Here is a 20,708-nt window from a genome sequence, read left to right as displayed (position 1 = left end):
TTTTTACATTGAATACTATGTTGAACGGTTGCTGATACACGAAGACCTTATTATTATAGCAATAATGTTGAAATTGATATATCAGATCGTATAACCTGATGAAATGCCAATATTAATCAATGTTGGTATTTGCTTTAAATACATATATTTCATTAATTACAAGTAGTGCACGACCGAAGCTCCGGATTCAGCTTTTCAGAATCAGAATCATTTATTTCAGGCAAATGGGAAAAATGATGATCGGCCAAACTTTTGGCGTTGACTAAAATCATGGCTTAGGATTTAAACCAATAACTATACCCATCTAAATTGATTAGCTTCAGTAATTATAACAATAGATAGAGAAACAGACATATAGTAGCCACTATTTTTTTACGTCCGTGGTAGCCACACACTTTTTTGCATAAAATACTAGATGACGACCGCAACTCCGTTGCGACAAAACCCGTTGATAGCGCGGGAAGCATACATTTTTCCGGGATAAAAAGTATTCTATGTTATTTCCCAGGACTCAAAGTATCTTCATACCAAATTTCATCAAAATCGGTTCAGTAGTTTAAGCGTGAAGAGGTAACAGATAGACACACATAATTTCGTCACACAAGATGAGTGCGTTTACTATGAATTTTGCAGTGAAGTTGTTTTCAGTTTTATACTTTTGAAACGTATCCAAAAAATTGGAATTGAGGAAACATTTTTTAAAAAATAAAAAACCTATAACATTTCAGTACAACACATTGCAAGTCGTGCTAGGAAAGTTCCGATGTAACTAGACTATTATTATGGCACCATTGACGTATCATAAGAATGGACATCACAAATTCATAGTCCAAAGTCGTAGGTAACGTTGGTTACATGGTCAAATTTTCATCAATCTGATACATCAATCCAGTAAAGATTGGCGGATTTAAATATGAACTTTTTATAGCCATCAATATTCCGTCAATCAGATTGATGAAAATTTGACCATCTAACCTACGTAAAAAGTTTGACTGCTAATATCATATCTAGATTCTAGACGTCACTATAAATCTCAACTCAAATATGACAAGTGACAACCACTTTTATAAAAAGTAACATTTAATTAATTAATTTGATACATTTTTTGCTAAGCACTCACATACGGTTTTACTCGATAGTTTTACTCCAAATCGAGCAAAAATTACCGCGTGGACCGCAAAACTCACAGCTCGAAGGCTCACATCGAGCCGGCTCGGTGAAAATAAATAAATCTACACATGATAATTTTTACTCGATTTTGAGTAAAACTATCGAGTAATTTAATGCTGAATGTGTGGACGAAAGCCCAAGCCGTGGTTTTTACTCTACGTGATTGCTCGATCGAGTAAAACCGTATGTGAGTCCTTAGCATTTGCGAATTTGAAGGCGATCAGGATATCTAATGCTGGTATATCATTATCATATCTATAATAACACACAATTGATTCAGACACACGTTTTAAATTCGCAGTGCATTAAATTACACAATAATAATAATATTATGGGCAGTGCGTAGATAGATTTTATATAGCTGAAGTGTACATATTATTTTGATAATATATTAACTAAGTGTTGTCTGCAATAGTATTCATTTGTGGCGTGAGAATTGTAAAACCACGGTAAAAACCATTTTGACGTTCTTCCTGGCCATGTCCTTTACCGGGCTAAAGGTAAAAACTCAAACTATTGTGTTGTCTGAACGTCGGGACTATACTGGTGCCTACCACATAAAGACACAAGTACAAGCAAACTGTATGATATATTTTAATAATGTATGGATTTTATGTAGATTTTCTCTCATTATCGTTTAATAAATTCACTCGTTTTCCACTCGATGTTGTCATGCGTCATCTATAGTTGGTACGTCAATGCTTCTCCATACATTTTCGTTATCGCCCCAGCAACAATGACGTCACAGGCTTCCCTACAACAGTCTCTTCATACTGTTATGAATAAATATAGCTTATGGAAATATTCCCTGTATCGCAACTGCATAACTGTAAAGAAATATTTTCTCTGATATATTGGAAAGCATTATATTTTTTGCCGTAGAAATAGACTAGTACTGGATAATTTTTTTTAATTATCCAGGCATAATAATATAAAATATGGAGATTAAAAAAAAGTTAGATCTTCATGGAATTATAATAATACGAGCTTTTGCCCACGGCTTTAAAAAGTATTATTATATTATATTATACTTCTTAACGCGAGTATTTTAATCCCTTGGAGGTGGAATTGATCAAAACCCTTTCTTAGCTGATGCCTATGTCATATCATCTACCTGCATGCCAAATTTCAGCCCGATCGGTCCAGTGCTTTGGGCTGTGCGTTGATAGATCACCATGTCAGTCAGCCACCTTTGAGTTATATATATATATATATATATATATATATATATATATATAAGTGGCGCCTGCAACTCCGTTGCGCCAAAATCAGTTTATAGCGCGTTAGTCGTACATTTTTCTGGCACAAAAAGTATCCTATGTCTTTACCCGGGACTCGAAATATCTCCATACCAAGCAAAATCGGTTAAACGGTTTGGGCGTGAAGAGGTAACAGACAAATAGATAGACACACTTCCGCATTTATGATATTAGTATTTATAAGGATTCAAATATTTTTGTATCATATCAGTCGAAATATTTATTAAACTATCAGTTTACACTAAAAAGCATTATATAAGACACAATGTGAAACAAAATGTATCGCGCTAGTTTTAACCAACGTCCAAAAAGGAGGACGTTATAGGTGTGTTTTAATTTTATTAATCGTCAAGTCACACATCATTTAGTTTTGTTTTAGTATGAACTGATCCCTACTATCTAAAATCTAATTCTATACTTTAATAAGAAATATTATGAAGACTTTCATTGCACTTTGTTTGTTTAATTATATGCGATAATCTCAGGAACTACTAGACCGATTTCAAAAATTATTTCACCAATGCATTGCTAAGATGTACCACAACGTATGTACCACGAGCAGAGCCGGGCGGACCACTAGTGTAGTATAATATTGTCTCATGAAAGTTTATTTTGTTTAGTAAGGGGGCAAGTGTTTAATTTATTAGTTCTGCTACGCCGTAGCAGGTCTACGAAAGCGTAGCCGAGTCATTTTGTGGTCATTCATTTAAGGCGCACCCCCTACGGAGATGCCGTAATTTACCGTATTTAGAGCCTTATAAACTCATAAATTGAAAGCTACAAAGTTATAATAAAAATACAGCAATAATCTTCAGCATATGAACATTCCTTTCCCCGTTATTAATTTCCTATTTTTGTTTATTATACTCATGCTAGCTTCCAAAATAATGCCAATTTATTAAAATTGAAGCATACTTTCAGCATCTCCGTAGTACTTACAAATTATGTTTATTTGAAACACACGACAATAGACAGACGATTTCATGAACTACATATTCCCTTAAAAATTTTTAATCGGGACTTAACGCGACTTATTTAAGTAGTAATGCTACTACGAGTACTTCGGTCACCAAAGGATTCCTTTCCAAACTCCTGGGGTTTATAAAATAGATTGTAGCTGTGGTAGTTCGTACATTGGCCAAACGAAACGGACTATTGGCGAAAGAGTGAAAGAGCACATAGCCGCAGTGAAAAATCGCCAGACAAATAAATCCGCGGTAGCAGAACATCTGCTTGATATGGGGACTAATCACTGGATGGAGCTACACGACCCTAAAATCCTCTCTACGGATCGTCATTACCACACGAGAGTAATACGTGAAGCAATTGAAATTAAAAAGTACAAAAATTTCAATCGTGAGGACGGATTTAAATTGTCGCCCGCCTGGAATCCAGTGATTGCAACAATTGCAAATATTAAACAATATAATAAAATACAACACTTTAATCATATACGATTTTTTTGCCATATACGATTACTTTCCAGAAATGATTGCTTATCAGCAACATTATAAATTGATGCAATAATACGTAGTGTTTTTTTGGGATTTTTTTTAACTTCTATCCTCGTTAACTTTTTTCTCCCATGGCTTAGAGATTTTACGTTTTACAATAAAATGTTCAGCTGTTCAAGCCCTTCCATTTGATATATGTGTGGACGTACTACAGTCTACAGCTTGGGTACGGCTTCCATACAAAAATGCTCCTTGTTCTTTGTACTGACACAGATTTGCAAGACGTCTCACGCAGTTGAAATCTGTCAAACCCATACAAAAGATACGTGATCTGTCGGCTGAGTTTGATGTAACGCAACCAAACTACGTAGGTCCCCCATCTGCATACGAATCAGTATCTTTGATACATAGTACCTACAGGTCCTTTCTATATCAAACTTCTATACCAAATTACACCAAACATTTTTAACCTTATTTTATACTATACCTTAACAAGAGGATAATACTGATGACAGCGTAAACGCCCTATAGATCAATTACTTTAATTATTGTCTTTGTCCGTGATCGCCGGTTCATATCCGGGGGTGCGATGTAGGTCACGTACACTGTATAAATAACCTCTTTTCCGAACACAACGTATGGGGATAACGGTGTTTATTTAGGAGCGTTGATCGTACTTTTAGATGGTAGCTTATTGTGGGTGTATAGATTCAATATAATAGCTTATTGTGGATGTAGATTCTTATCTTGAAAGTGAGAACACATAATATCCATTAGTGATTAGACAGTTTAGTTACTAAAATATTTTTACACTTGTTTTAAAAAAATATAATTTATAAATACAAAAAGTATTTAGGATAGGTCTGTTGTATAGAATTCATTGTGAAAATAGCAGCGTTGAGAGATATTTCTTTTGTGATTTGTATGGGCAAGCGCCCCAGCGTTATGAATTTTTCCATATAAAAGTACAAAGTTTACTCTTTCAGCGCTGCTACTTTTACAGCGAAGTCTGATCTAATTCGCACCTTAGTATTATCATTTAGTTTTGTCACACCTTGTATAAGTTGCCAATTGCCATAGTACTGTAAAAGTTTAAAGTTGAAAATAGAATACCTACTTACATTATCATAACATAACATACCTATTTTTTATGAAATAAGGGGGTAAACGAGCAAACGGGTCACCTGATGAAAGCAACTTCCGTCGCCTATCGCCAGCATCAGAAGAGCTGCAGGTGCGTTGCCGGCCTTTTAAGAGGGAAAAGGGTAATAGGGGAGGGTAGGGATGGGAAGGGAAGGGAATAGGGGAAGGTAAGAGAGGGAAAAGGGGAAGGTAGGGAAGGGAAACAGGGTAGGGGATTGGGCCTCCGGTAAACTCCGGTAAACTTCTGTGAGAACGTGGTATTTATCCGGTCGAGTCGGCCCATTCGTGCCGAAGCATGGCTCTCCCACGTATCTAGGTGTGTGTATTGTCAATTCTGTGTCTGCAAGGAATGTCTGTAAGGATCTTTGTTGCGTTTAGTTTGCGTGCACATTTATGTGTGTGGCGATCAAAAAACATTTCATAAGAAAACAATTTTCCGGGAAATCATTTTTTGCAAGTTATCCCATTTTTTTCTACTCATAAAAGTTGAAATACTTAAACCCAGCCTTGACCCTTCGCCCTAACCCTTAATATAAATGAGTTAATAAATTAAAATTCTCCTCGGCTAATTAACTTTTAAGGGAAAGTTATTAAAATGAAACGGTCCCGAGGTGTGAACGATAGAGTTAACTTTTAACCCTCAAATGGGTCACTTTTAACTTTGAATTACGAGTACGTTTCCGGCACTAAATTACCTCTCACTCGTAAAAAGATCTGGATTGTTTTTAACCGACTTAAAAATTGAGGTTACCAATTCGGCCTGTATGTATGTAATAAAATGTACTTCCAGAACTGCCCAGTTTTCGTATATTTTTGCCTATATCAGCGTCTGAACAAATGTCCCAAATTTACAAAATTGTATGTAGGTAATTAGGTATGTAAGTTTTTTGTTGTATTCGCATATCCAGAACTACAAGTCCGATTTATGTAATTATTTTGAGTACTCGGGCTATTGGACCCATAAAAATTGGACCCAGTGGGTCCAATGACTAGATATGATTTTTTTTTTCATTTTTTCATCTAGCGATTGGACCCAAGTAATTATTTTTTATGACTTTCGGGCTTATGCCCGTAGGGCCAGCAAAAAAGTTGTAGATTAGAATAAAAAACAAAATAATTACTTCGTATGAAAATATTTATTGAGATCGGTCAAGGCTCAATGTTTCGCTGAGTGAGTGAGTTTACCGGTGGCCCAATACCCTTCCCTATTCCCTTCCTTACCTTACACCTATTGCCTCTTAAAAGGCCGGCAACGCATCTGCAGTTCTTCTGATGTTGCGAGTGTCCATGGGCGACGGAAGTTGCTTTCCATCAGGTGACCCGTTTGCTCGTTTGCCCCCTTATTTCATAAAAAAATTTGACAGAAACTTTGTCAAATGTCAAACAAAATTTTTTGAGTTGTCAAACAAATTAAAACTTCAAACAATTAGTAAAAATAATAGAAAATAAATCAATATTTGGCCAATAATATTAATATAAAGTAAGTTTTTTAAAACTTATAACATAAGATTCTTCGTACTTCTTTTTTTAAAAACATTGGAATAAAACTAAAATAGGTAATTTTTTTCTACCAAATAAAATGACAGGTTTTATCTAAATATGTATTTTTATGATTAATAATACTCCCCACACCGGTTTCGGTGACGGTGGCCGGTTTCATTGAAACCAGGCCAGGTACGCAGGAGTAATTTTAAAGTGCCCAGTTGTGTGCGCAGTACACAAGCGCACTCTCTATTCCTTTAAAAAAAAATAATAAAAAAAAATGTTTTATTCTTCACACAACAGGAACTTACAAGATAATTAGGTACATGAAATATTATACTCAATAGCTAAATCTTTGTGTGAACTGGAGCCTAAACTAGGTGACCCTGTATTTCAGGACTCCAGGTTCCACCCGCAACTTCCGTCCTTAAGGGCACTCTCTAGCAACTTCCGTCGCCCATGGACACTCGCAGCATCAAAAGAGCTGCAAGTGCGTTGCCAGCCTTTTAAGAGGGAATAGAGTAATAGGGGAGGGTAGGGAAGGGAAGGGAATGGGGGAGGGTAGGGAAAGGAATAGGGTAGGGGATTGGGCCTCCGGTAAAGTCACTCACTCGGCGAAACACAGCGCAAGCGCTGTTTCACGCCGGTTTTCTGTGAGAACGTGGTGGTTCTCCGGTCGAACCGGCCCATTCGTACCGAAGCATGGTTTTCCCACGTATTATTTAAAACTGATTATTTTTGTGCCAACCCTACTTCAAAATTTCTTGCCAGAAAACAATGGATCATAAAAGTGGGTCCAATCGCTAGATGAAAATATGTTAAAAATTCATATCTAGTCATTGGACCCAAAGGGTCCAATTTTTTTGGGTCCAATAGCCCGAGTACACATTATTTTTTCGTTGCATTTCCCAGGAATACTGCAAGTTTCATTAAAATCGGATTAGTGTATATCTTTGAATTAATAGGAAATTATTATTCTCAATAATTACGTACTTGAAGTCGATTTTTTATATACATTAACATTGTATGTAGACTGTACCTGAATAATGAATTATATTTTTATAATTAACATCTAATTCAGTACATATAACTGTAATCTAGCGTGTGTTATACTTAACATTTAAACATAGCTTAAGACATGACAGTATAATATGTTCATGTCTTGTATAATATTATCTGAAACATATTCAAAATTCACGATGTCTGAAACGTTACATGGTAAAGGTACAAGATCCCGAAGGATATAATATTAGATATATTGAGGTCTTATAACGTGTACACTGTACAGTCTCTAATTTGGTAACTTTAAACCGTATTTCTAAAGGAATAAGAGCGAACGGTGATAAAAGTATGTCGTCGGTCGTACTAAACATATTTATTGTTTACTAGCCTAATTGCTCTCGATACATATTAAAATATTCCTAGAAAAGGGTTCCTAGGCACCTGTCCTTTACGTCTTTATTTTAAGCAAAAATAATGGCTTTTACCTACTAAACCTAGGTTTTAGATGCTTATTTAACTCGTTTCAGTCATACAATTTTTATGGCCGTTTGTGATACGCTATTTCGATGGCTAGTATTAACTTGATGTGTTAGGGTCCCCGCAGACTTACAATTTAAAGTTGGCCGACTATCGTACAAACCACAGTAATAGATCAAGATGGAAGCGCCATACGCTCGTGTTCATACAAATTGGAGCGACATGGCGCTTCTATCTTGATCTATTTCTGTGGTTTGTACGATATTCGGCCAACTTTAAACTGTAAGTCTGCGGTGACACTTAACTTAATATAATATCATAGATGTGGCCCGCAACTCTGTCGCTCCAAAAATGCGCGAGAACCATTTTCGAGTTTAAAAACTATTCCATGTTACAGAGCCACAAAATTACCTTTTTCATGAAAACAAGCTCAGCAATTTAAGCGTAAAGATGTAACATTTACTACTATCGATTCACAGAACTATCCTAAAAATAAATATTATTTAGAAATCGTAATTTAAAACTGCTTAATCGTGCAATGTAAACCCTTAAGCCCACGTAAGCTTATCAAACACTTGCACTGGGATGAATAAATTAATACTGTTGTCCCTTTGTCTCAATCAGGAAGTCGCATCGCAGATTTCATCTTATCCCCAATCACATTACTCATTAGTACTACATCCGCGTACAGACATACAATAGATGTTGTATAGTTTTAGTAATTAGTGATAGTGCCGTATCGAATAGGATAATTATATTACTACAATGCTACTAGGGCAGCACCAGCAAAGACGAGCAGAGAGCGCCACTAGCACATACAGTAAATAATCCGACCACAATCCGACATGACGCCACAATGACGCAATGCTTCGGCACGAATGGGCCCGCTTGACCGGAGAAATACCACGGGCTCACAGAAAACCGGCGTGAAACAGCGCTTGCGCTGTGTTTCGCTGAGTGAGTGAGTTTACCGGTGGCCCAATACCCTTCCCTATTCCCTTCCTTACCTTACACCTATTGCCTCTTAAAAGGCCGGCAACGCATCTGCAGTTCTTCTGATGTTGCGAGTGTCCATGGGCGACGGAAGTTGCTTTCCATCAGGTGACCCGTTTGCTCGTTTGCCCCCTTATTTCATAAAAAAATTTGACAGAAACTTTGTCAAATGTCAAACAAAATTTTTTGTTTGCTGTCTATAGGGACCGTGCAGAAACTATAGAGGGCGTCGTAATTCGACAGCAGCGACACGATGCGAGTAAAAGAAGTAACTTGTGAGTTGTGAGTGACTTTGGCTTCGCATTCTCTTTGACCCCGGCTAGTTTATAAGTGTTTTTTATATGTTTTAGACTATAAAATGATTTAATACTTACATCCGGCCGCAAGAACAACAACAGATTTCCAAGAATCCGCGATCGAAGGATTAAAGTAAAAGACTAGATGACGCTCGCAACTCCGTTGCGCCAAAAATCATTAATCGCGCGAGAACCGTACATTTTCCCGGAATAAAAAGTATCCAATGTCCTTTCCCGGGGCTCAAAGTAAATCCATACCAAATTTCAGCAAAATTTGGTTCAGCGGCTTAGGCGTGAAGTGCTAACGTCTGCACTTTCGCATTTATAATATTGAGTATGGATGAGTTTCTAACCGTAAACAAAGAACGAAAGCGTGAATAAAAATGTTAAATGCTTATCTAGTTATAGTAAATTTATTTTTATAAGTATTATATATAGTAAGTTTCAGTTTAAAATGTTAAATGCTTATCTAGTTATCTAAGAAAATATCTGAAAAAGTAATTAGTAGCATCCATCAGCATAGAAAGTAAAAATTTGATAAATATTGCAATAAAATAATGAATATGCCAAATTACTTATAATAATTACTGAAAATGCATGTGGATTAATAAAATAAAACAAGTTCACTAAAATAAATGCTTTTATTTCATCAACCTTCTGCGATTCGCTCGATACCATCTTTACAACTTTAGTCTGTCACTATTTTTAACTGATTTCAGTCTGGACCTCATCAGTGCAAACACCATATTATAAATGTATTCTTTAAATAACACACAAAGACTGCACTTTTAATAGTTTTCCTACTTGAAGGATCATCCTTTTGAGAACCAACACTTTGACAAGATGGATTAAGATAAACATTATTACGGAGTACTATTATATTATATTCTGTGCCTCAGTGACGAATTCCTGGCAGGACTTCTCCTTACTTTTGATGCAACTTGTTGCATTTTAGTTGATGTCTTTGAAATTCTTTTTTAAAAGAGTTCTTTTTATTTTCTTCACCAGGAAAAATTGTAGGTAGGTATATTATATGCCGGGTGTACAGGATTTTTCGATTTTGGCCAATTAAATGAGCGGTACATAGGTATGTAAAATTTAGATGCAACTTGGAAGCCAAATTGGATGTTTACTGAAAGAAGCAACGGTTATAGGTTAGGTTCATATTGTGTTCATCTAAATGAATTTACGGTTGTAATCTACAAAATTCAGTGTTTTTACGAGTCTACACATAACATTCATGGAACTTTTTAAGTACTTACGTATGTTTTACCGGCTTTTATCCATTTCTTTCGTTTTTCAATAAGCCATGGCATATGAATACTTTTGGCATGAAAATAGTAAAATTTTAGATCGTTCGATTTGCCTTTATTTTTCTTGTATGTATTAGAACATCCGGGAATACAACAATGCTTGAAAATACTCAAATTTCTCAAGAAATCCTTTAATTTTCCGTAGCTTGACTTGAGCTTGTCATCGCTCTGAGGGACCGTGCAGAGCGATGACACTGCCACTAGAGACGAGTAGCCGAAACTTTTACGAAAATTTTATTGACAAGCTGAGGAATTGAAATTAATTCAACACTGAGGCACAGAATATAAAATAATAGTACCTACTCCGTAATAGTGTTTATCTTGAACCATCTTGTCAAAGTGTTGGTTCTCAAAAGGATGATTCTTCAAGTAAGAAAACTATTAATAGTGCAGTCTTTGTGTGTTATTTAAAGAATACACTTATAATATGATGTTTGCACTGACGAGGTCCAGACTGAAATTAGTTAAAAATAGTGACAGACAAAAGTTGTAAAGATGGTATCGAGCGAATCGCAGAAGGTTGATGAAATAAAAGCATTTATTTTAGTGAACTTGTTTTATTTTATTAATCCACAAGCATTTTCAGTAATTATTATAAGTAATTTGGCATCTTCATTATTTTATTGCAATATTTATCAAATTTGTACTTTCTATGCTGATGGATGCTACTAATTACTTTTTCAGATATTTTCTTAGATAACTAGATAAGCATTTAACATTTTAAACTGAAACTTACTATAAATAATACTTATAATAATTAAATTTACTATAACTAGATAAGCATTTAACATTTTTATTCACGCTTTCGTTCTTTGTTTACGGTTAGAAACTCATCCATACTCAATATTATAAATGCGAAAGTGCAGACGATAGCACTTCACGCCTAAACCGCTGAACCAAATTTTGCTGAAATTTGGTATGGATTTACTTTGAGCCCCGGGAAAGGACATTGAATACTTTTTATTCCGGGAAAATGTACGGTTCTCGCGCGATAAATGATTTTTGGCGCAACGGAGTTGCGAGCGTCATCTAGTCTTTTACTTTAATCCTTCGATCGCGGATTCTTGGAAATCTGTTGTTGTTCTTGCGGCCGGATGTAAGTATTATATCATTTTATAGTCTAAAACATATAAAAAATACTTATAAACTAGCCGGGGTCAAAGAGAATGCGAGGCCAAAGTCACTCACAACTCACAAGTTACTTCTTTTACTCGCATCGTGTCGCTGCTGTCGAATTACGACGCCCTCTATAGTTTCTGCACGGTCCCTATAGCAATATTAGGGGACATGTCATATTGCTATACAGTATACTGTGATATTGTGCTGCCACTAAAGTCTAGCCTCTATCCTATTAACCGATTCGTTGCCACCTTCATTTTCACGAATTCTTACCACAGGCCAAGCACTTTGTTCGATGACGCGCCATAAGCGTCATCGGTCCTGCTAAACGATGACGCCCCACGTGCGGCATTGGCCACTGGTTGTGTTTTATGCACATTTAGACTAAGGAATTGTAATTACAGTATAATAAATTAGTTTTAACGTGTTTTTTAACAATCCTTGTATGCCGCGCCTGGCGCGTCATCGGCCTCACTGAATCTTTTTAAATGACGCGCTGAGCGCGGCAGTGGCCACGAATCGGTTAAACGAATTTAATCTCTGCTTAATAAATATATTTGAATCTGTGCACATTATATTATACGTTCGAAAAATATAACCCTTATAACGCAGTCGGGTAGAAAGTGCTGGTAGTTTATCGGGTTCTAAAACTGTAAACTAAAAGCCTACTATAAGAGTTATAAAGGGCTTATCATTACCAAGCTGTAAAGAATATTACGGCCCTGTGAGTGGCCCTGAATGTGCCCCTAGAGGGCCCCACAAAGAAGGCTTTTACGCGATTTCTGACAATTTCGACGAAGAATTTTCAAGATAGTTTTTAGCTACGCGCATATTGTGGCGAGGAGCAGGTCTGCGGGGAGGGCCGCATTTTTTATAGAAGTTTTATGTCCTATGAGACCTCTCTCTCATCTCGACTCTAGCCATCGACTACTCATTCATACAACTTGTAAGGAATTATGCGTCCCGTTTCACTGCATTCCGCCACAATGTGCACGAAGCTTTAGGATGCTATTTTAGCTCGTGGTCGTCGTATAAATAGCGACAAGAATGGATAAAAATATAATACCCACCCAAAATTCATTTTCTTTCCTCTTTTCTTAAGCTTAAAGGATGTGATGATGCGAATGTAAGCTTAGAACCGTTTCGATTGCAACAATTATATTAACATCAAAATCTGTTTATTCTTTGGGAAGATAAGATGCGACAAAGATGCTTTTTGTGTTGGGACTAGGAACTGAAACCAAATCATACTTATATGTAAATTGATTGTACTGTTGGTTCTTGGTGAAATTCATGTTGAATACTAATAAAAGCAATATTTTTCGTGCAATTTTTCCACTATATTCAGAAATAATTATAAATTTTAACAAATTACAAGACCGGTTTCGAAATAAATCATTGATTAAACACCTGAAGATGATTTATTTCGAAACCGGTCGTGTAATTTGTTAAAATTTATAACTATTTCTGAATATAGTGGAAAAAGTGCACGAAAAATAGTGTTTTATTGGTATTCAAATCATACTTAAACAAATAAAAATTTCCATGTTATCCTTTCAAATAAGTAATTTTTCTTCATAATTCGTATTTTTTGTAATATAATTGAGATGCTTGTTCAAGCAATAAGGAAAAAGTCGTAACTCTTAATTGGTAATTTTATAAAGCAATGAAAGGAACCACGTTATGGCATTGTAAAAGATATTGCGGTGCAAAACCTTTAAAATTCAGCCAATTTCAAATATTAGGTACATATTTCCCATGGGGAAATTTTCTTAGGCCACATGTGAAACCTTGGCGAATTGACAGATTTAGCTTGCCCCTCGGGCATCTCTGAGATCATATCAAAGGGTTTTCGTGGTTGGTCACCACTGTAGATTCTGGCGACACAGGAGTTGCAGTGACGGGAATGTGTGCGGGAATTTGCCCGTAAAAAAAAACGCGAACTTGTGTGTTTGTAATACTTCCCTACTATGATCTAAGTCTGTATTTTGTCGACGCTGGGCCGAAGATATGTATTTCGTAAGAATAATAATATAATTATTATCCTTCTCTTCGAATGATTGACATAAAAACAGTGATAAATTGGGAATAAAATATTTTAATATGAATCCCCGATTTATTACTTACTGTTTACTTAAACAGTAATTATTTCGAATTTATTATATTATAAATTCGAATATGTGTCTTTCCGTGATATCTTCACAGGTAAACCGCTAAAACGGGTTGGTTGGAAATTAAAAATGCTCATAATTTTGGGTCTCGAAGAAAGGATGTAGGATATTTGTCATCCTAAAAACATTTTTTTACGTTACGGTTACATGACGGTAAAAAACCAATTTCGGCACGAGGTCACAGGCAACGCTTAGTTAAAATATAAACAAATAAAAACTCACATGGGGTATTTAACTTAAGATTAGTTCGAAGAAAGTCTCTTTTGATACAAACTTCGCGATCGGAAAATTCCCCGTCGGTTTTCAAAGTCAACATCATTTTGTTGCCTACTTTGTCCAAGTTCCAAGTTCCTAATACTTTGAACAAAAGGTGAGTAACAAAGGAGTTATCGATAAAATAGTAAAATACATTCCGATTTAAATACGACTTGAAGAAAATTAATGAATAACACAACTACACAACTTTAAATGTCTTTTTAAAACATTTGCTATTTTTTTTTAGACAAGACATACTGCAGTGTGTTCAAATTTTTGTAAATATTTTTTTTATTTATTTATTTAATTGCGGCATCTTGGCCCATATTATAAATACCTTATAGACGAACAAACCTACAATGATACTAAAACTAACATTAACACTAAACTAAACACTATTGTATTGTTTGCGACGTGGGGCGCGACGTGTTCGGAAGTCGTCCTCGGAACCTCCTGTAGACGACTCCAATCGGCCAGAACTCCTCCTCCTCGAAGGTCGGTAGATGGTGCGTCGGGACTCTCACCACAAAGGAGCTAAAATTCACTTTGTGGCGGGACTCCAAGCGCTCGACCCTCATGACGAAGTGGGTCTTGCTCCTGATGTAGTCCACAACCTGCTCGACCGTCGTGGACCAGTGCAGCCTGGACACGTACAGCGGCGTCGTATACTTAATCTTTATTTCACACAAGGCATCAGGTGACGAGGCAGGATACTTAGACAACTTGCATTCTATTGTTTAGACCTAGTAAAGTTAGAAAAAATGAATGTGATTTGACATAACGCGTCGCTTTGCAAAAAGTATCATGGCATGCTTATCTAAAACTCCATAAGAACCCCATTACTAACCTCGCTGTCAAAATAATAAGTAAGTAAATACCCAAATATTACAATTTTATCTCTGATTTCTTCAGGTCACCTTTTAGCTCCACATACCAAAGCAAATGTAATCACACCTCAAAATACCTCTATCTGTTTCTATCATTGTCTAACCCCCGTCAGTCCCCGGAGTCCCCAAAACAGTCCCCTGTCACTCGTGGGACTGACTCGATATCGACGTCAGTCCTATCAATAGAGTGTTATCATGTAGAAAGGTAGTTTATCTATACAGTGACATATTTGTGACATTTCTCATGACTCGAAACTCTAATGGCTGGTTTACACGTATTAAATGGATAAGTAGTTAGCTAAATTTTAACTTAATTTTAAGTTGTTAATTGCATGTAAACACAAAATTTAGTAGCAAGTTAAAATTTAGTAAGTTCTAAACTAGATGACAATTAGAATTTAGTTACTACTTATATACTTAATACGTGTAAACCAGCCATTATAAAGGTGGCGCTCCAATCTTTGCCGTGGCTAACCGCGACCGACAAAAATTAAATTAGGAAATTAAAAAAAACCCCACCAAACAACTTTAAAAAGTAATGAAATATTAAATGTTCACTGACTTTAAGTTTTGAATAATAGGTACCTAAGTGTAAAGTAATATTTTGGTCCGTAATTTTTGTCACGGTGTGTCGGGGAAAAAAAAAAGAAAAAATTGCATATTTTCTAGCGAAAAATCAAGAGCAAAATAAAAATAAAAGTTGAACATTTTATTAAAGTATGTAAAATACGAGCCATAAACGGTGGTTTGTACCAATAAATATGTAAATCTGTGGAGACAAGTGCAACGAATACATTACGGGGTAAGCAGACTGGGGATTGATGAGATGAGACGTAATAGGACAGGGTGAACCATTGAGATAATATTACACTACTTGAAGCCCGCAACTCCGGGACAACAGATACGTGGGAGAGCCATGCTTCGGCACGAATGGGCCGGCTCGACCGGAGAAATACCACGTTCTTACAGTACACCGGCGTGAAACATCGCTTGCGCTGTGTTTCGCCGAGTGAGTGAGTTTACCGGAGGCTCAATCCCCTACCCCTTCCCTACCCTCCCCTATTCCCTTCCCTTCCCATCCCTACCCTCCCCTATTACCCTATTCCCTCTTAAAAAGCCGGCAACGCACCTGCAGCTTTTCTGATGCCGCGAGTGTCCATGGGTGTCCATTATTTCATTTAAAAAAAAAAAAACCGTCGCGCCAAAATTTGTTCATCGCGCGAGAACCGTACACTTTGCCGAGATAAAAAGTATCCTATGTCCTCTCCCGGAACTTACTATTCTTCATTACCAAATTCAGCAAAATCGGTTCTGCGGTTTGGGTGAGAAGAGGTAGTAGACAGACACACTTTCGTATTTATCTTATATCTTTAAACGAGCAATTCTTATATATATATATAATTGGAATCTCGGAATCGGCTCCAACGATTTTCATGAAATTTACTATATAGGGGGTTTCGGGGGCGATAAATCGATCTAGCTAGAAATCATTTTTAGAAAATGTCATTTTATTCGTGTTTTATCGAATACCGAGCAAAGCTCGGTCAAATAGCTAGTATAATATTATATAGTACGGATGGTGTTTTTTTAGGGAACTGTAGTTTTTTAAGGTGTTATATACAGAAACGACTAAGCTTCTTAGCTCTACTTTACTCTCTTAACTCTATGAACAGCTGAATTTTTTTCAAGTTTTCCAGCTTAACTCTAAAGAAAAATTTGGTTATATTCATAAGTATATATTTTACCACTAAAAACTTGGATAATGTACACTGTAGAAATTAAGGCTCAGTACGTCTTTGAATAAGAACGCTTTTCTGATACACACACCGTTGTGTGGCCGACATTTTAGCTCATTATCAGCCTAAAAACTAGCTTATTTGACAGATAGGGTAGGTCCATTATATTCTTAGGTCTTTGGTATAAACAGGGCAAATACTTTTGAATATGCAATTTAGAGAAAAGAACGGAACATCATAAAATCATTTTATGTTTTGTTTTTATACTTAAAAGTTACCTTTGTTGTTAGCCTTTGTTGTTTAAAAAGGTGAATCTCAGATACTAAAAATATGAGCACAATAATAAAATGAAGATAATTTTTTAGTTGCTTATGATTTAATTTTCGACGTATTGAATTGCAACGGTAGTATTATTTATTTGAATAGTAGTATAGTTTTTATTGCTGAAAATATATTATTCCTGCGTAAAAACTGATGCGCATCAAAATTGTCGAAAGATTTAAGAAAAGTTTTATTATTTTGGGTTTTCATCAACATCCTGTAAAATACAATTTAATTATTGTCTACAATCTAGCTTCTGATAAAATACTAGGTCCTAAAACACGTCTAGACGGGAGCTATTCACACGTTTAACGTCTCACTTCACACGGGTAAAGATCTAGACTTTTAGGAATTCCTAACTCGTGTAAGATGTCTACATGTCTTCATTTTGAAGTTAATAAAATATTTACTGAAATGATTCTTCGTCTGGTAGTTCATTTAAACATGAGAGAGTAGAATCTCGCAATGCACAAAAGGTGATTCCACGGGAATCGTACATTTTTCAACGATAAGGCTGCGTTTCCACTGAAGCGGAGCGGAGCTTAGCGGTGCCGAATTGACCAATCACCATGCTCGAAATCTTCGCTGTCATTCCGCTGGAATAGCACGATTGGTCAATTCGGGCACCGCTAAGCTCCGCTCCGCTTCAGTGGAAACGCAGCCTAAGTAGCCCAGTTCCGTTTTGGAGTAGAACGTGTCTGCGGGGGGGTGAGCCAAAATCTTTTCGGTTTTCACTTCGTTATAGAATCGCCGATTAAATATGGAATTGACATAAGCGTTCGTTAATATGACGTTGACGTTCGACTCGTTTTATGTCAATTCCATACATTTTGATCGGCGATTCCGGCGATTCTAAATATAACGAAGCGAAAACGAAAAAGTTTCGGCTAAATGGCCAGTTCGGCCAAAATACGGAAAAGGACATAGGCGACTTTATATCACAATGAATGTAGATCCATACTAATAGTATTAATTAGTAAAAGTGTATAGCTGTCTGTCTGTCTATGTGTCTGGTACAGGTACCTCTTTACGCCGCTGAACTGATATTGCTGAAAAACGGTATGGGGATACTTTGAATCCCGGGCAAGGACAAAAGATACTTTTTATGTCGGTTCCTGCGCGATAAATCAATTTTGGAGCAAAGAAGTTGCAGGTGTCAACTAGTTTTTTTAAATGTCTGTGATTTAAAATTTTCTATGGTTATTCATGACCGTGCAAACGGTATACAAAGCGTTACTTTCAAGGTTGTTAAATCTACAGGTTGTTAAAGTTTTAGGAAGCCATTGTCGAGTTCTGTTTGTTATTACTTATTCCACAGCCCCCCCCCCCCCCCCCCCTCCCCCGGTGAGATGAAGAAAACGATTTTATGAATAAAATGTACCAAAGAGTTTTGTGTTTGTCTTAAAACTCTTTGGTACAATTTTACAAACATACACACAAATGTTTAATTCCTTTTAAAATCGTTATAATATGGTTCTGTATATTAATCGATAAAATTATTATTTTCAAAACCAACCAATTTAAGTTATTTATGATATTCTGAATTGTTATACATATTATTAATGTAAATTGTATTTGGATAACTTAGACAGCGGTATTCTGATGGATAACAGCGGTTAAGTGACTTAAATATTTAATACCGAGTACCGACCCTTGTGAAGACAAAATTATCGATATTGAATAAATTGACATTGATGTACACTAGGGATGTCGCAAACGTTATACTGTGTGTTTAATACTAATAAAAATTCAAAGTGTCTTATAAAAACGACCTATAAGTACCCGATAACTGAACTTAATGTATAATTTCGGTTTCTGCTATCGCTATTTGTCTCTTTTCCTCATGCACAGATAAGTATATGTTATGTCGTTTCTATGGGTATGCAAAAGAAGTTTTTTTTTTTTTAATTAAGGGGCAAACGAGCAAATGACTTACCAAATGAAAAACTACCGTCGCCTTTATAATATTATACTCTGCTGTCGCCTGATGCCCGTGGACACTCGCAACACCAGAAGAGTTGCAAAGGGTTGCTGGCCTTATACTCTCTCTTTTTGAAGGTTTTCAGGTCGTAGTACTCTAAAAAGGTATGTTACGTCGATGCAAATTAAAATTATTTATTTAAACCATTTGATCCTATTACTAATAATTAATAAGCAATAATCCCCTATCTGTAAATCCATCTCGGGGCTCCGGGGGAGGATGGGAACCTCCCCGGCTTAGTCCCGGCGCCGAGGGGAACGCTTCAGTTTGTCGAAGTGTTCCCTAGCTTTGGTCCCTTCTGAGGTAGACCGGCCGGTCGTGACGGGAGTCCTGTGTTTGTTAGATCCGGAATATCCTTCCTTTATATACGGCTGAAGGCGAACCGCAGTTGGTTTTAGTGGGTAAGCTCGGCGCTCTTGCCGGCAGTCCCACATACCCCCGGAGTGCTTCAGATTAACTGAGGGCACTGATAAATTGTTTCCCCTGCGCATCAAAAAAAAAAAACTACCTGTAAATCCAAAATAATCGGAAATAACGAAATCTTTAAGCACGATTTTTACCTATCTCCAGTAGTCTAATTAATTCGAAACTTTGCAGAGTCATTTACAATGCAATAATTTGTTAAAATTGTTATAATGAAAAAAAAAAGAATAAGTCTAAAAATGATAATAAAAAATATTTGTATTTTAATTTACTTTTTTCTTGTTCCAGCTAAAAATGCGTGCTAACGTATAACGATGGGTTGCACTCCGAGCATGCTGTTCCACAAGAGTCGGCACAGCAGTGGCTCGCAGGAGGCTGCTCTGGCGAAGGTGGCACCAACGCCTGTCTGCAACAAGGCCGTGCAGGCGGCCAGGGCTCCGCGAGCCTCGCTGGAGTCCGACGGCTTCAGCGTCCAACTGTCCAGCAAGAAGGACAGCTATGTGTCCCAAATGGGAAACAATTTCGCCACCCAGCTGCACATCAAACGGATATCTGGTAAGTGTCTTAGTAGTATTTACTTGTCAAAGTGTAGACGCTGTTCCAAACGAATTATCGAATGGTGGCTTCTTCATCTCGTATTTTCACAGACGTGTGCCAAACTGCCAAACCAAGGTTTATAAGGGAAGATATTACACTTTAAATATTATCACGCTGGCACATTTTATTTGATTAAATAAATAATATTCCAAACCAAAGTTGCGAAGGTTCAAAAATACGACACACAGACGAAACGTTTCGAGAAAAGGTAGGTTGGTAGAAAAGGTAGGTGCCCTTGCGCTTCGCTTGGCTCGCCTTGGCGGGGGCACTACCGTGCACCCAGATTTTTATACTTTTTAAGTGATTTTAAAAATTATGTTAGACGTCTATAACTCCTCTCGGAGCCTTTGTTAAACGGATCTTGAGTTCTCTTCCAGGGACCTCAAGGTCCGTTGGCTCTGTCGTGTGACTTATTGAATATGCTAGACAATTTGACAGACCTTGTATAGTTCTACACTCCCTTCGAACGCTACTACACTCACTCTCACTCACTTCGAAAGGGAATTATTATACAACTAGATGTCCCGCGCGGCTTCGCCCGCGTAAATTAGGAATTTTACAGAAACCGTACATTTTCCCATGAAAAATAGCTATACTCTCTTCACGTGGTCTCCTCTATATATGTACAT

The 20,708-nt window shown here is 36.7% G+C and overlaps 1 protein-coding gene across 2 annotated transcripts in view; it reads left to right on the top strand.

The window, feature by feature from the left end:
- Nucleotides 1–20,708, top strand: part of LOC121737305 (high affinity cAMP-specific and IBMX-insensitive 3',5'-cyclic phosphodiesterase 8) — a 225,531-nt gene that overhangs the window by 30,056 nt on the left and 174,767 nt on the right. For both annotated transcript variants that reach the window (XM_042128937.1, XM_042128936.1), the window contains exon 2: nucleotides 19,771–20,037. In XM_042128937.1, coding sequence (XP_041984871.1) covers nucleotides 19,797–20,037 — 241 coding nt within the window. In that variant the 5' untranslated portion in view covers nucleotides 19,771–19,796. The remainder of the gene's footprint in view (nucleotides 1–19,770; nucleotides 20,038–20,708) is intronic.

This window comes from Aricia agestis, chromosome 20 (genome assembly GCF_905147365.1).
Source record: "Aricia agestis chromosome 20, ilAriAges1.1, whole genome shotgun sequence".
NCBI classification, from domain to species: Eukaryota; Metazoa; Arthropoda; class Insecta; order Lepidoptera; family Lycaenidae; genus Aricia; species Aricia agestis.
This window is presented reverse-complemented; position numbering and strand designations above follow the sequence as displayed.